The sequence below is a fragment of the Gekko japonicus genome, unplaced genomic scaffold (genome assembly GCF_001447785.1).
Source record: "Gekko japonicus isolate JY-2015 unplaced genomic scaffold, Gekko_japonicus_V1.1 scaffold2340, whole genome shotgun sequence".
Classification (NCBI taxonomy): domain Eukaryota; kingdom Metazoa; phylum Chordata; class Lepidosauria; order Squamata; family Gekkonidae; genus Gekko; species Gekko japonicus.
The window spans coordinates 273483-287634 of NW_015170345.1; the positions used below are offsets into that span (position 1 = coordinate 273483).

A 14152-nucleotide genomic window follows, 5' to 3' on the forward strand; every position below is an offset into this window, starting at 1 on the left:
TCTTGGAAGAATCTAATTTTCTGGACCCATTTCAATCTGCCTTCAGGCTGGGGTTGGGAACAGAGACTGCTTTGGTTGCCTAGGCTGATGACCTTTACAGAGAACTATAAGTCCTCTGTAAGGTGGAAGGCTTGTCCGAATGAGGTACATAAAAGAGAGTACAGGCTTTGCCAAATAAAATGCAAGTCACTGATCAGACAGGCAAAAACAGACTATGAAGAACATACTGCAAAAAACATAAAGACCAACAATAAAAAATTATTCAAATACATTAGAAGCAGAAAACCAGCCAGAGACGCCATGGGGCTATTGGATGACCAAGGGGTAAAAGGACTACTAAAGAATGATAGGAAAATGGAAGCTAAATGATTTTTTTGCCTCTGGCTTCACTGTGGAAGATGGGAGGTGCTTGCCCACTCCAGAACTGCCAATTTCAGGAGGGGGGTTGAAAGACATGAGTTGGTTTGAGGTGATGAGAGAGGAGGTCCTACAATTGATGTAAAAATTTTAAAAACTGAGAAATCACCAGGCCCAGATGGCATACATCCAAGAGTTCTAAAAGAACTCAAATTTGAACTTATGGATCTCCTGACAAAAATATGCAATCTATCACTAAAATATGCCTGTATTCCCAAGGATTGGAATGTAGCTAATGTAACACCCATCTGTAAAAAAGGTTCCAGATGAGCTCTGGGAAATTACAGGTCATTCAGTCTGACGTCGATACCAGGTAAATTGGTGGAATCCATTACTAAAGATAGAATTGATGAATAAAAGCTACTGAAGAAGAAACAGCCTGGATTCTGTAAAGGATGATCTTGTCTCAGTAACTTTTTAGAGTTCTTTGAGGGGGTATAGAAACATGTGGACAAGGGTGACCCAGTAGATGTCATTTACCTAGACTTCCAGAAAGCTTTTGATAAAATTCCTCATCAAAGGCTCCTAAGTAAACTCAGCAGTCATGGGATAAGAGGACAAGACCTTTGTGGATTAAAAACTAGTTAATTAACAGAAAACAAAAACTGAGTATAAATGGGCAGTTTTCACAGTGGAAGGTAGTAAGCAGTGGGATATTGCAGGGCTTGGTCCTAGGTCCAGGGCTTTTTAACTGGTTCATTAATGATTTGGAGTTGGGAGTAAGTGGGGGAAGTGGCTAAATTTGTGGATGACACTAAGTTGTTCAGGGTGGTGAGAACCAGGGAGAATTGTGAGGCACTCTAGAGGGATCTGTCGAGGCTGGGTGAGTGGGCATCAACATGTTCAACATGGGCAAGTGCAAAGTAATGCACATTGGAGCCAAAACTCCTACACACACACACACACACACACACACACACACACACACACTGATGGGGTCTGAACTGGCAGTAACTGACCAGGAGAGAGATCTTGAAGTTGTGGTAGATAATTCCATGAAAATGTCAATTCAGTGTGCGACAGCAATAAAAAAGGCAACTGCTATGCTGGGGATTATTAGGAAAGAGATTGAAAACCAATCAACCAGTATCATAATGTCCCTGCATAAATCTATGGTGCTGCCTCGTTTGGAATATAGTGTACAGGTCTGCTCACCGTATCTGGAAAAATATATATTTTAGTGTTGGGAAAAGTGCAGAAAATGACACCTAAATGATTAAGGGGATGGAACGCCATTTCTATGAAGAAAGGTTAAAGATGTTAGGGGTCTTTAGCTTGGAGAAATGACAACTGAGAGGTGACAGGATAGAGGTTTACAAAATTATGCGTGGGATAGAGGAGGAGGAGTCCCTTCACTACCCAGAGGAGTCTCAGAGCAGTTTACAAACTCTTTTCCCTTCCCCTCCCCACAACAGACACCCTAGGAGGTAGGTGGGGCTGAGAGCTCTGACAGAAACTGATCTTTTTCAAGAACAGCTGTGCCAGAATTATGGCTTGCCCAAGGTAATCCAGCAGGTGGAAGTGGAGGAGTGGGGAATCAAACTCGGTTCTCCCAGATTAGAGTCCGCACACTTAACCACTACACCAAAATGGATAGAGAAGATAGGGAACGCAGTACTTTTCTCACAATGTAAGAACTCATGGACACTCAATGAAATTAATGAGCAGCAGGTTTAGCACAGATAAAGGGAAGTACTTCTTCACCCAAGGAGTAATTAACACATGGAATTCACTGCCACAGGGTGGCAGCTAGAAGCATAGACAGCTTCAAGAGGGGATTGGATAAGTATATGGAGCAGAGGTCCATGAGTGACTATTAGCCACAAGAGCTAGATGGAGCCTCCTCTAAAACCTTAAACTAAGGACCTTTTCTTTCTTTTTTTAAACAAACGCCAGGGCGAAGCTTCGCCCAAGCACATATTGCCGACCTAAAAAAATAAAAGGCGGGTGAAAATCGGAAGCCGAACGGAAGTGGCTCTATAACGGTGGAGAGCAATCAGACCGGGGGGGTAAAGCGATTACAACCGGTGCACTCAGAATACCACCACTTGGGGACCTAGTGGCAGAATACAACGGTTTAAAGCTCTTTGCAACGGTTAGGGACGGAAGGCAGATGTTCTACGTGTGAACGCCGGTAAGTTCACCGATTCCAACCGGCACCTATACCGTTGTAAATGCCCTGTCTGAACGCACCCAGAGTGTTGGACTAGATGGGCCATTGGCCTGATCCAATATGGCTTCTGATATGTTCTTAGGTGCTTAACTAGATAGTGGAATATGATCCTGCTAGTTCTGCTGCATCTCTCAGCAGCCTTCATTACTACCAACCAACATATCCTACTGAGCAGCATCTCAACACTGGAACTGAGGGGCACAGTGTTTAAACGTTGGCATTTGTGTTTTTAATGTATTTTATTCTATATGTCTTATCTATGTTGTAAGACAGCTTGAGCTCCACAAGAAAAAAAAAGTGGCTCACAAATGTTTTCAATAAATAATATAATAAAACCTGAGCAAATAGTGATCTGCCTATGACAAAGGAACTGTCATAATTTCCTCTTCCTCAGAACAAAATATGAGATCACGCGTGTGACCTGCACAGTTATTACTTGAGACAGGCCCATGGTTGTCATGGAGGCCATGAACCAGCTGAGGGATCGTCAGCATTGCCCCCTGTCAGTTTATGCACAAAGACTATTAAGCAGCAGGGAGGGAGGTACACAACAGAATCCCCAACCTGGTTCTCAAAACTGGAAGTGTCCTGGATGGGGCACCAGTCTTAATGGTCATTGTCATAGCAAGAGAAAGAAGCAAGAAATTACCGTGTTTTCAGTCTTCTGCTTGAAGCTGGAGCGGTCCCACAGTTACAGCCAGCTGGTTCTGGAGTGCACCTGCTTCCCTCTTTTGTCTGTGTGAGCACCCCTGGTAGCAATGGGATGCATAATCATGTAATTCGCATACTTCAAGCCAGCATTTCAAGTAAACTGTGCTGTGTCTCCAAAGAAACTTGAAGGCCTTGAATGTGAAGCGAGCAGTCTTGTCACTTGGCGAATTCAGAAATCGATAGGTAGAATCTTTTGGACATCTGGAAAGAAATCACAAATGTCTCAGATTTGTTTAAATTGATATATCTAATTCTCAAGTTATCCAGATCCGTGTACACTTAAATCTAGAGACTGGAGCCATGAACAGGTAGGATAGATCTTTCTTCTTCCTATCCATGGAATTCACAGGAAGATAAAGAAGACATAGTGTGGAAGGAGCTTGAAGCAGCATTGTTCGTGGAGTTACAAAGTAGGTGGTTTGTACTGGATGCCTGAGGTCCATCCCCAGCTGTTTCTCCAAAAGCAAGAAATTTCCTGCCACCCATGTATTGATCACCAACTGGCTGCATGATGACATGACAGCTGGTCCTGTTTCTTTCCAAAGCCACCAGAACAGCTTTGCTACAACCACATGACATGTCTAACACAGCTGCTATGAGAAGCAAAATGGCACCTACACTAATGTGGGATGAAAAAATCCTAGAAGAGTTTGGGGATCCTTTCTGTACATGCACAGCACGCTGTGCCTTATTTAAAACAAACAGGGCAACAGCTGTAGAGGATTAGCTTCTGTTCCTTCCCAGACTTACAGGGAATGAGAGTAGAGAGGATGCCTCTAACATTCCACAGAATATAAAACAGAACTGTTCAGAAGGGCCTTTCATAAAAGGAATTAGGATTATAGTTAATGTCTTAGAACTTTAGAAGAAAGAGAATGGCTGGCTTTTACACCCTACTTTTTTCTACCCAAAGGAGTCTCAGAGCGGCTTATAATCGCCTTCCCTTCCTCTTCCCCCAACAGACACCCTGTGGAGGAGTAGGTGGGGCTGAGAGAGTTCTGAGAGAACTGGGACAGACCCAAAGTGCCCAGCTGGCTTAATTTCGAGCAGTGGGGAATCAAACCCAGTTTTCCAGACTAGAGTCCACCGCTCTTAACCACTACACCACACTGGCTTTCTTAAGGATACTATAAATGATAGCAGGAACCCTCATTGTTCTGAGTCGTAGCCGTTGTTTTTACTTAGGATTGAACTGCTGTACACGAAGTGGAGTTTGATTGATAAGTGATTAATTGTATACATTTATACATTTAACACTGTGTTGTGTAATTGTACTGTTTAATTTAAATGGATGTGTGCTTATGATAGTCATATACTGTATTTCTGCAAACCAAATAATAATAAAAAAATGTTTTAAAAGGTAGCTGTCCCTGGCCAGCACCTGGCCTACCTTTAGTTAAGGCTCCTGTGACAAAGCCAGGGACTTCTCCAGTGCTGCAGGAGCTGACTCGGACCACCCACCTCCCTCAGACCTCTGGCAGCTACCATCTGCTGGGCCAGAAGTCCTAAGATGTGGTCATATGCAGCAGATAGCTGCAGCAGCTGGGCATTTATTTATGAATTAAATTTATATCCCTCCCTACTGCACAAGTGGGCTCACAACATCCACAATAGCAATAAAAACAATAACATGGAAACAATTAAACAATTAAAACAATCAAAGCAAGACGGCACAAAAACATGGGCCTGCTGATGCACCAGGACAACAAAGATAATTACAGGGCATCCAGCAAGTGTGGAGGCAGTCAGCAAAAGCCTCATCATGATAGCCTGGGTGGGGCACAGAAGGAGCACAGCCATGCAAGAATCTGGGAGGAGAGAGGCAGATAAGGGCTGGCTGAACTGGCCAGAGAGAGAAAGGGGGAAGGCCAGCAAGGATGGAGGAAGAGACTAGGGTAAGTGGTACTCCAACCCCTGGCTCAGATAATGGCTCAGGTCATAGTGGCAGGGAGGTGGGGCTGGGACTGATTGATGGGGGTGGAGAGGAAGCATAAATGGTGGCTCCACAACCAGGCCAGGGAAGAAGCAGTAAGGAGGAATGTTCCATACTCTGCAGGAACACTGCTCCAGGAAAGAGAGGAAGGACCTGAATGGTGCAACTTTTATGCACCCCCTCCTCCTGTTATGAAGCTAGTGTTAGCCTAGGGTAAATCCCAGAGCAGTAAAGCAGTGCAACAGCCATAGGCCAGGGGATGGTGCTGGTGAGCGAAGAGCCTCACAGTAGCTTTCATGGCTTTGCTCACTGTATATCTTATAATATTGTTTCTTTGATTTGGGAATCCAGTTTTGTAGCATTGTTGTACAGTTTTCATTGTGTTATTGCATTTTTCATTTTGCTTTGGGGGTCCTGATCTTTAATTTTGTAATGCACTTTTATTACACTGTTGATTGTATATATTATACTACTCTTAACACATTGATTCTAATTTGTGTAATCTAATTGGAGACTAAGTAAGAAAGGTGGACTAAATAAGTTAAATAAATAAATAAATAAAAAGTCAAAAGGACTTCTGACAAGACCACTGATATATGAATCCACACAATAGATCAATCCACTCAATTGCGAGCACAAAGTACATCCATCCCTTTGTTAAAGATTATTTGGATGTGAACTGTTCTGCTATATACCATATTTATCATTCATTTATATATCAAATACTTAGGGACTGAAAATGGTCTCCATAACTTTCTTGAGAAATACTGGAGGTTTCTTAAGAAATATGATGCAACATACTCACCCATTTTTTTCCAAATAATAGGACACGGTTGTAGAGTTGGGATCTGGAAACGCCACACATGTGTCAACAAATAATTTCAAGTTCGGATCGAGACTGTTCAGAGTGACTTGGAAATATAAATCCTGTTTGAGATGAATCTTGTATGGATAGCTCTGAACTGGCCTACTATACCATTGTGATTCAAAGAGTGACATACTAACGTTGTAATTTCCTGACACTCTTTTAGTGATGTCAACGAGATTATTGGCAACATACTTTGCTTCAACAACAATGTCCTTATTCATTTTACATGAAACATGAAATTCAAAGTCTCGTTCCCTTGTAATGATATGACCAGAGGCAGATGCTATGATGACATTGGAATAATCGATCGTGGTGTCATTACTCTCCTGCTAAAGGACAGGGGAAAAGGCATGTCAATATCATATTGTCAGGTAAATTACTTTTACATTGTAATAGACCATTATACTGATCATTTCTAAAAAACTTTTCCATAAAGTTTAGAGTTATAATCAGTGTTCCCTCTAAGCTGGGTTAGTGTGAGCTAGCTCACGGTTTCTTTAGCTCCGGCTCACACATTTTTGTCTTAGCTCAGGAAGGATGGCTCCAGAACAAACTAATTTATACAGCAGCCAAATCACACACTCACAACTTTAATGCCAGTAGCTCACAAAGTAGAATTTTTGCTCACAAGACTCCACAGCTTAGAGGGAGCATTGGCTATAATGGGTTTCTTTAACACAAGACATGGTTTTAATCTTTTAAAACTGCATTATTTCCCCACACACACCAAAACAAAAGAAATGTGGCACAAAAAAGATAGTTATACAGACATTTGTTATTTTTAAAAATGCACGGCATACTCAGGGCTCCTGCAGACAGAATGCTGCCTCCCTCTTAACTGAAGTCATGTAAATCAGAAGACAGGGGAACTCACACTCCTCATACCCTTCCAGGACAAAGTTCTTCCTCTAGATTCAGCCATAGTTAAGGTAAATGTTGAGGCTGACTTTAACCCTATCTTGGGTTCCCTCTAATCAGGATGAGCAATGCTGATGTTTCTCTCAACTGTAAGTAAGGCACGAGGGGGGGAAAGAAATTCCAGGGTACTGGTGGGAATGTGGGAATGAAGTAGGGAGCATACATTTCCCTATGTCACCTTGTAGAGTTTTTAACCATGGTGAAGAGGGAGCCAGTTAGATGTCTTCCCCAGGTTGTACAGTTACTAGAAGAAATACTTTCCACATCCATATATAATAGATGTGTCCCAAAGAACCAGATAGGGTTGCCAGCCTCCAGGTGGGGCCTGGGGATCTCCCGCATTTACCACTGATCCACAGCCGACAGAGATCAGCTCCCCTGGAGAAAATGGCTGCTCTGAAGGGTAGACTCTATGGCATTGTACCATGCTGAGGCCCCTCCCCTCCCCAAACCACGCCCTCTCCTGGCTCCACCCCCAAAGTCTCCAGGTATTTTCCAACCCAGACTTGGCAACCCTAGAACCAGACCATGTTTTTGTTTCAAACTTTATACCCACCCCCCATTTCTTACTTGTCTTTCTGTGCCACAACCATACAACGGTATTGGGAAGTAAACGTAGTCGGAAGTAATTTCAGGTGTACAGGAAGAGTCTGATTGATTGAGATGCAAATCCGATGCATTGTATCCCAATGTCCGTATGTAGTCTCTGCTGATGCGGACGTGCATGAATCCTCCAGAACACGAGAGTGCTAATTTATGGACGGAAATAACAGTGTCATGCAAGTGATCATTAATTCCTGACTTTTTTCATGATCTAGTATCAACTAATTAAAAGGGGAATTCTTGTGGCTTTGACTGGCCATTCAAGGAAAGTTTAGATAACTGATTGAGAAATGAAGTCACCAGTATGCAATTAAAATGTGAAGTCAGTGCTTCTGATGCTTACATCAGTAAGGCCACGGAGTTCTTCTCTGGCAAAGAACACCTACTAGCCTACTGCTGCTCTGGTGACAAACTGGCTGGCTGCTTCTTTCTCCCTCTCCTGTTATATGGCAGTGATTGAGGTGGCCTCTGCCTTTTTTTCTCACACATATGGGTGTCTTTCACATTGCCTTAAAAATCCACTTGCATTACCCGATGTAAGCATTTTTCCTTGTGTTCAGACAACTTCATAAACATCCCATGGCTGCCTCATTTCCCCCTCCTAATAAAACTGGTTTCTCCTGCACTTTTTTTACAAAGCGAAATGTATTCGCAACAAAGCCTCTGCTCATAATCTGAACTATTTTTTCCACATTGGTGACTTCCAGCACAACCCACCCTCCAAGAAAGGGGGGGTGGGCAGGTTTGGATGGTTTTTTTTTTAATTTGCACCCCAGTGGAGAAACATTTAAATGATGGAAGGTGCCAGCATTGAAACAAGCAATCATTCACTTTGGGGGACCTTCCTCTTTGAGTATGTGTATGTGTGTGCGCGCATGCATGTGTGCATGCATCTGGTCGCCTCTCTCTGCCTCTCTTTCTCTTTCTCTGCAGCCTTTGAAAGCCAGGATCATGTCCTTCTTTTGGTTTACACTCTCATCTAAGATACACTAGATTGTCTCTTGACCCTTTGCACCCTTCTCCCCAGGTGGGGAAAGCCCTTCTTCCTTTTGTTCCATTCTTTCAATGTTTTCTGGTTGAAAATGGCAGGGGCCAAGTGAGTGAGAAAATAAATAATCTTTTCCGCTTCAGAGTTGCTGTTTGAGAGCCTCCCATGATTGGCATGAGAGTAAATGTACTGAAGCCCATGGGGCTACTCCTGTGTAAATCTGCATTTGGGATTTTGCACTTTCCTGATGTGTTCCAAGGAAGAGAGGTGAACAAGGCTGCTGAAATGCTCAAAAGCTTCAGCGCCTGTGTTTAAAAAACAGCAAAAAACAAAACCCAAAACCCACCCAGGGACAGAGGGAACCCATGAGGGGAAGTGTGAACTGATCCCACCAGTTGCGTGATCAGAAGTGGCACAACATGTGTGACTATGGGGAAGGCAGCTGCAATCTGAACCTCCCCCCGCCCCCTGGTGTCTTCTATACTTTCTCCAGTTCATAAAAGCTTGCAATGTATGTTGTTCTACCAACCACTAAAAACACTAGGATGTCTTTTCCTCAGGATTCCTGGAACTAGTTGACTACATATACCCATAGACCTAGCACCAGAAACCCTAACCTAGCCATAGCACAGGGGAGAAGAAATTCTGGAGTAACAGAAACAGACCTGCAAATACTGCTGCTGCCAAGAAAAAGAAGAAGAGAAGAAGAGAATTTGAGAGAAACTGCCACTGCCACCGTAGAGGAAGAGTAGGGGGAGAAGGAAAGAGCTGCCAGAGTATTAGCAGCACCTAACGGGTAATAGTGTGTGTGTGTGGGGTGGGGGGTTATAAACTGAGGCAAACAAATGTAACATAATTGGGGACTCTTTTTAAAAAGAATTTCTCTTGAATCTCCTTTTCTTTTACTTGTCTGAACAATCTGAATTGAGACGGAAGGATTTGCCAAATAAGTATAACAGAGACAGCCCAAGACTGTTTCATTACTGAAGTGTAAAATATAACAAATAAATGATCATTTGCTGTGTGATATTTGGAGAGGGTTGCCATTTGCCTGGTGGCAGCAGTCAACCTCCCACCCCCACCTTCAGTCACCTGCCCTTGTTAATTTTATAGGTGAGAGAAAAAAATGGGGGGGGGGACAGCGTAGATGGTGACACTAGTCTTTAAACTATTCTTTACTATAGAGCTTGGACTTTACAACAGAGACTGCAGGAATTTTTGAGAATAACCCAGAAGTGTCATCATAGCAAGCAACGTCTCCACCTGGAAGTAGCATAACTTCTGACTGACCATCTAGGAATTCTTCCAAACTTTGTACTAAAGACCATAGATTTGGGGAAATTCCTAGAGGAAATGAAGGAAGTGACATCGCCCCAAATCCACCCTTCCCAAGCCCTCCCCCCAAAATCTCCAGGCTGTTACAAAATTTCAGTGGCCTCCCCCCCCCCGCTCTTAAGAAGGGATGGATGTAGTTCTGCATTGGAATCCCTAGGAATGATTTACAAGGGAGACGAGCTACTGCGTATTATTTCCACATGAATATAAAGTTACATGTTGGCTTCTCTTGAGAGGGAGATGTGCTTGCAAAGCATCCCAGTTTCCAATTTGTTTAATTTCATTTCCAATTCCTTTACCCACATTTTATTGTATAGACTGTATTCTAAATGGAGAAAATAGAACTCACTTGTGAAAGACGCTGATGTTGTTTCTATCTGAGGAGCTGTTTACATGAAAAAAGAAAAGTGAGACTCTGTTTATGTCAAGGGACTCTGTGGCTGTTCAATCAAACATGTTTGGGAGGTTATTCCATAATCATGGGGATGCCACTGATAAGAAGGCCCTCCATGATCTTAATTCCTGCAGATATCCCAATCCCAAACCATGTAGACCTTTAATGGGCAAAAAATTCAACACCTTAAATTGGGCTCAGGAGTGGATCAATTGCCACTGTAATTGCTATAGTATCAGAGACACCTGCTCCCAACTAGTAGTCTAGCTGCAGAATTTGGCACTAGTTGCAGCTTCCAAGTGGTCTTCAATGGTAGCACTGCGCATTGCAATAATCCAGTCTAAATGTAACAAATGTGACCCATGGGTCAATGTTTCTAGATCAGACTGAACGAGGAATGGGTGCATTTAACACAGCAGCCAAAGGTGCGCTAAAGAACTCTGAACAACCTACAGCCTCCTGGTTTTCTAAGGTGACTATGACAGAAATGGAATACATTGTCTGAGCCATTTTTCTCTGCTTTGGCTAGGACTTTCTATTGACCAAAGTGTAGCCATTTTAGAATTCTTCATGCTTCTCTGTTTTTTTAAGAAGCAGAATCAAAAGACCAAGGAACACACATGAGAAGATGCAGCTGGGACTTACCCCATGCCGCTTTTTCTGGTCCTGGGGTTTTGGGGCAGCTGGCGAGTTGAGCATGCAACTGATGTCTTCCCCAAGCCGCATGGCTGGAGGGTAGGGTCTACACCAAGGGCTACTGGAACCCTACGTGAGTACATGTCCATCTTGTGGGCTGGGAGGAGGAGGAGGAGGGAGATCCAGGTGGGCTTTGTTTGCTCACCCCTCCCCTAAAAAACCAAGAGCCACATTCTCCTGGGCCTCCATTCGCTGTGGTTTTCCCGCCCACTCTCCCTGTGATTGGGTTGCCATGGGATATATTATTGTTTTCCATTACTGTCAGAATTCTGGGTGGTTTGGGCATGGGAGAGATCCTTTTGGTTAGGAAGCAATGCCTGTGTGCCCACATCCCATGGTTCTGGGACTCCTTTAAGAAGTCTTGAGATAGAGCCAGATTTAGCAGCATGCCCAGCTAGGGGGCTGTCGGTGGGGCTGTCACCACCAGGTGGCAAGGGGACTACACAGCAGATGGCACCCACAGAGTTCCCTCAGTTCTTTTTGGCACTTCTTGTTGTGGGGTTATCAGGCGGCAGGGATTCAGGATCCATCCATATGCTGTTATTCTCCCAAGTCAAGGTGTCAGTGTCAGATCTCCCCCCCCCCATGCCCCTGGATTCCACAAAGAAATTTACAGAAATAGGAATACAGATACACAAACATACACACTATTTTGCCAAAAATCAAACAGGTGGTCTTATTTGCTTTAGAATTAGATGGCTACAAGAGGCAGGACCCGCAATATTCATGGGGGGGGAGTATTCCCCACAGCTCCCGGCCTGCAGAAGCAGGAGACGTGGCAGCAGGTGAGCACAGCCTTCTCCCTCCCTCCCCCTCCCTCCCCCCGGTGGCAGCGGCGAGGCAGCTCGCCAAGCTTTCTCCTCCCCCCCTCTCCCCAGCAGCAGCAGTGGCAGCAGCCCGCCAAGTTTTCTCCTTCCCCCTCCCGCCCCAGCAGACGGCAAGGGTGGACCCACCAAGCTTCCCCCCCCACAGCAGCGGTGGCTGTGGCGAGGGCTCAGCAGCTCACAGCCACTGGCCTGCCAAGCCTTATCCCCCTCCCCCCCGGTGGCAAGGCAGTTCTCAGAGCGTTCTCTGCGCATGCGCATGGGAATGTTCTTTTACTTTTGGGGGGATTTAGGTATCCCCCTATAGTTTTTTATAGATTTCAGATTTTTCTGCACATCTGGGGATTGCCCCAAATGTGCAGGGAAATCTCCCTGCCCCCCAGGTGCCCCCAATGTGCAGATTTAGATATCCACACACGTGGGGTGCCTTGGCTATTAGATATATAGATATGAAGTGGAACCTACAGACTACACAAAACTAGTGTTAGATCTAATGCTACCTTTCATCTAACTTGATCAATTGCCTTTCCTCCACTGTTGCAGGACCATCTGTATCAAATCATATACATATACATATAGGGGAGAAACACCCCCAGAGATTCAAGAAATGCTTCTCTTCAGACTAGGAGAGCACCTATTAGTGTGATCCAGTGTCGTATACTGGTTGGAATATCCAACTAGGATCTGGGAGTCCCAGGTTTAAATCCCCACTGCAATGAAGCTCACAAAATGACCTTAGGCCAGACATTCCTTCTCGGCTTCAACTACCACACAGGGTTATAATGAGGATAAAATGAAAGAAGGGAATACCACGTACCCTTCCTCATCTCCACGGAACAAAGGTGGGATAAAAATATACTAATTAAAGAAATAATAAAAACTACTGCATCACTTGGTAATGAAATATTAGAACCTAGTCTCTTTGACAATAAGGAATAGGCCTGTTTGAATGTGTAACAAATTTGTAAATAAAAAGGATCAGTGACTTACTGGATGTTTGTACGACAGGTGATGCACTAGGAGTTACTCTTCCCGCTAAATAAAAAGGGGATCATTAGGAAAATTAAGATACAGCCATGAAGAATTTAGCAGCTATCTGATCAATTATATTGCATGTCTTCCAGGAGATCAAGAACTTAACAGAAAAAATGTTGAACAAATCAAACTATACTAGTTATAGAAAAATTCTCTATGTTCAGCTGGCTGGACAAGTTTGACACATAAAGCGGAAAAACATATTTCAAAATGTGTTATAAAAGACTTGACCCACAATGTAAGTAATGTTCTGACATAAATAGTGAGTAATGACATTTGCTGCGGGTGATTGATGTTTGATAATTTCCCCCAAACATGTTTCTCTTGTTGATAAAAGTGGACATATCAACATGTAGCTGTTTAGGTATTCCATCATGCACTTCTTTATGATAACCCTGAAGTCAGAAATGAGGTGGCTTTAATACCTTGAGAGATGACATCTTTGTGATGATGACAGTTATGTGCGCCACCCCAAGCCGTGTGAGAGTACCACAACATTTCATATAAAGTTAACGTCAAAGTCCATTTGGTGCATTGTCTCTTTAATAATTCTTCAAATGATTTTGAATTGAAAAGCACAGCAAACTAAAACAGCTATACGTCTGACGATAAATTAATGTATTAAAGATTAAGAAACAGGGAAAACACTCCTCATAATGACGTGCCAAACTGGCTAACAAGACAACTTGGAATAATATTCCTGGGTCTAAAGAGAAGACTAGAAGAATGAGAATGATAAAACAACTTCATTATGAAGAGCCATGAAACAATACATATAGCAATTCATATCAGTGCAATCCTAAACAGAGTCATACTTTTCAAACTTACAGCAGCCAAAGAGCTAAGAAGACTGTAACTCTGTTTAAGAATGCATTGTATATCGAATTCTAGAAATAACAACATCCAAGTGTTCTTAGGAATTTTACACTACCAGTTCCCTAACAATATTAAAAGCAAGGGACACAATGTCTCTATAACATAAATTCAAGCACTATACATTACAAATTTTATCATTCCTGGTGACTAGAACTACATCCAAACTCTAAAATGGTAAAGAAGGTGACATTTTATAATGTATTTCTTTCAAGATCTATGCAGTGCAGCAGATGTTTGATTTAGATGTTCCATGCTAACGTCCAAGAGAGCACTTCAAATACTAAGTTATATTATTTGATTTAGAATACAAATTAAAACTGTAGCTGGTACTATTTATTTGCCTTTGCCCTTTCTTAATATCATTCTTCAAGTGATTGACAA

General features: G+C 43.1%; 1 protein-coding gene across 1 annotated transcript in view; it reads right to left on the reverse strand.

Moving 5' to 3' along the window:
- Nucleotides 1-7746, reverse strand: part of LOC107116292 (deleted in malignant brain tumors 1 protein-like) — a 149372-nt gene extending 141626 nt beyond the window's left edge. Inside the window, 3 exon segments of the mRNA XM_015418191.1 lie at nt 3379-3502; nt 6295-6431; nt 7591-7746. Coding sequence (XP_015273677.1) covers nt 3379-3502; nt 6295-6431; nt 7591-7746 — 417 coding nt within the window.
- Between the last annotated feature and the right edge of the window lie 6406 nt (nt 7747-14152).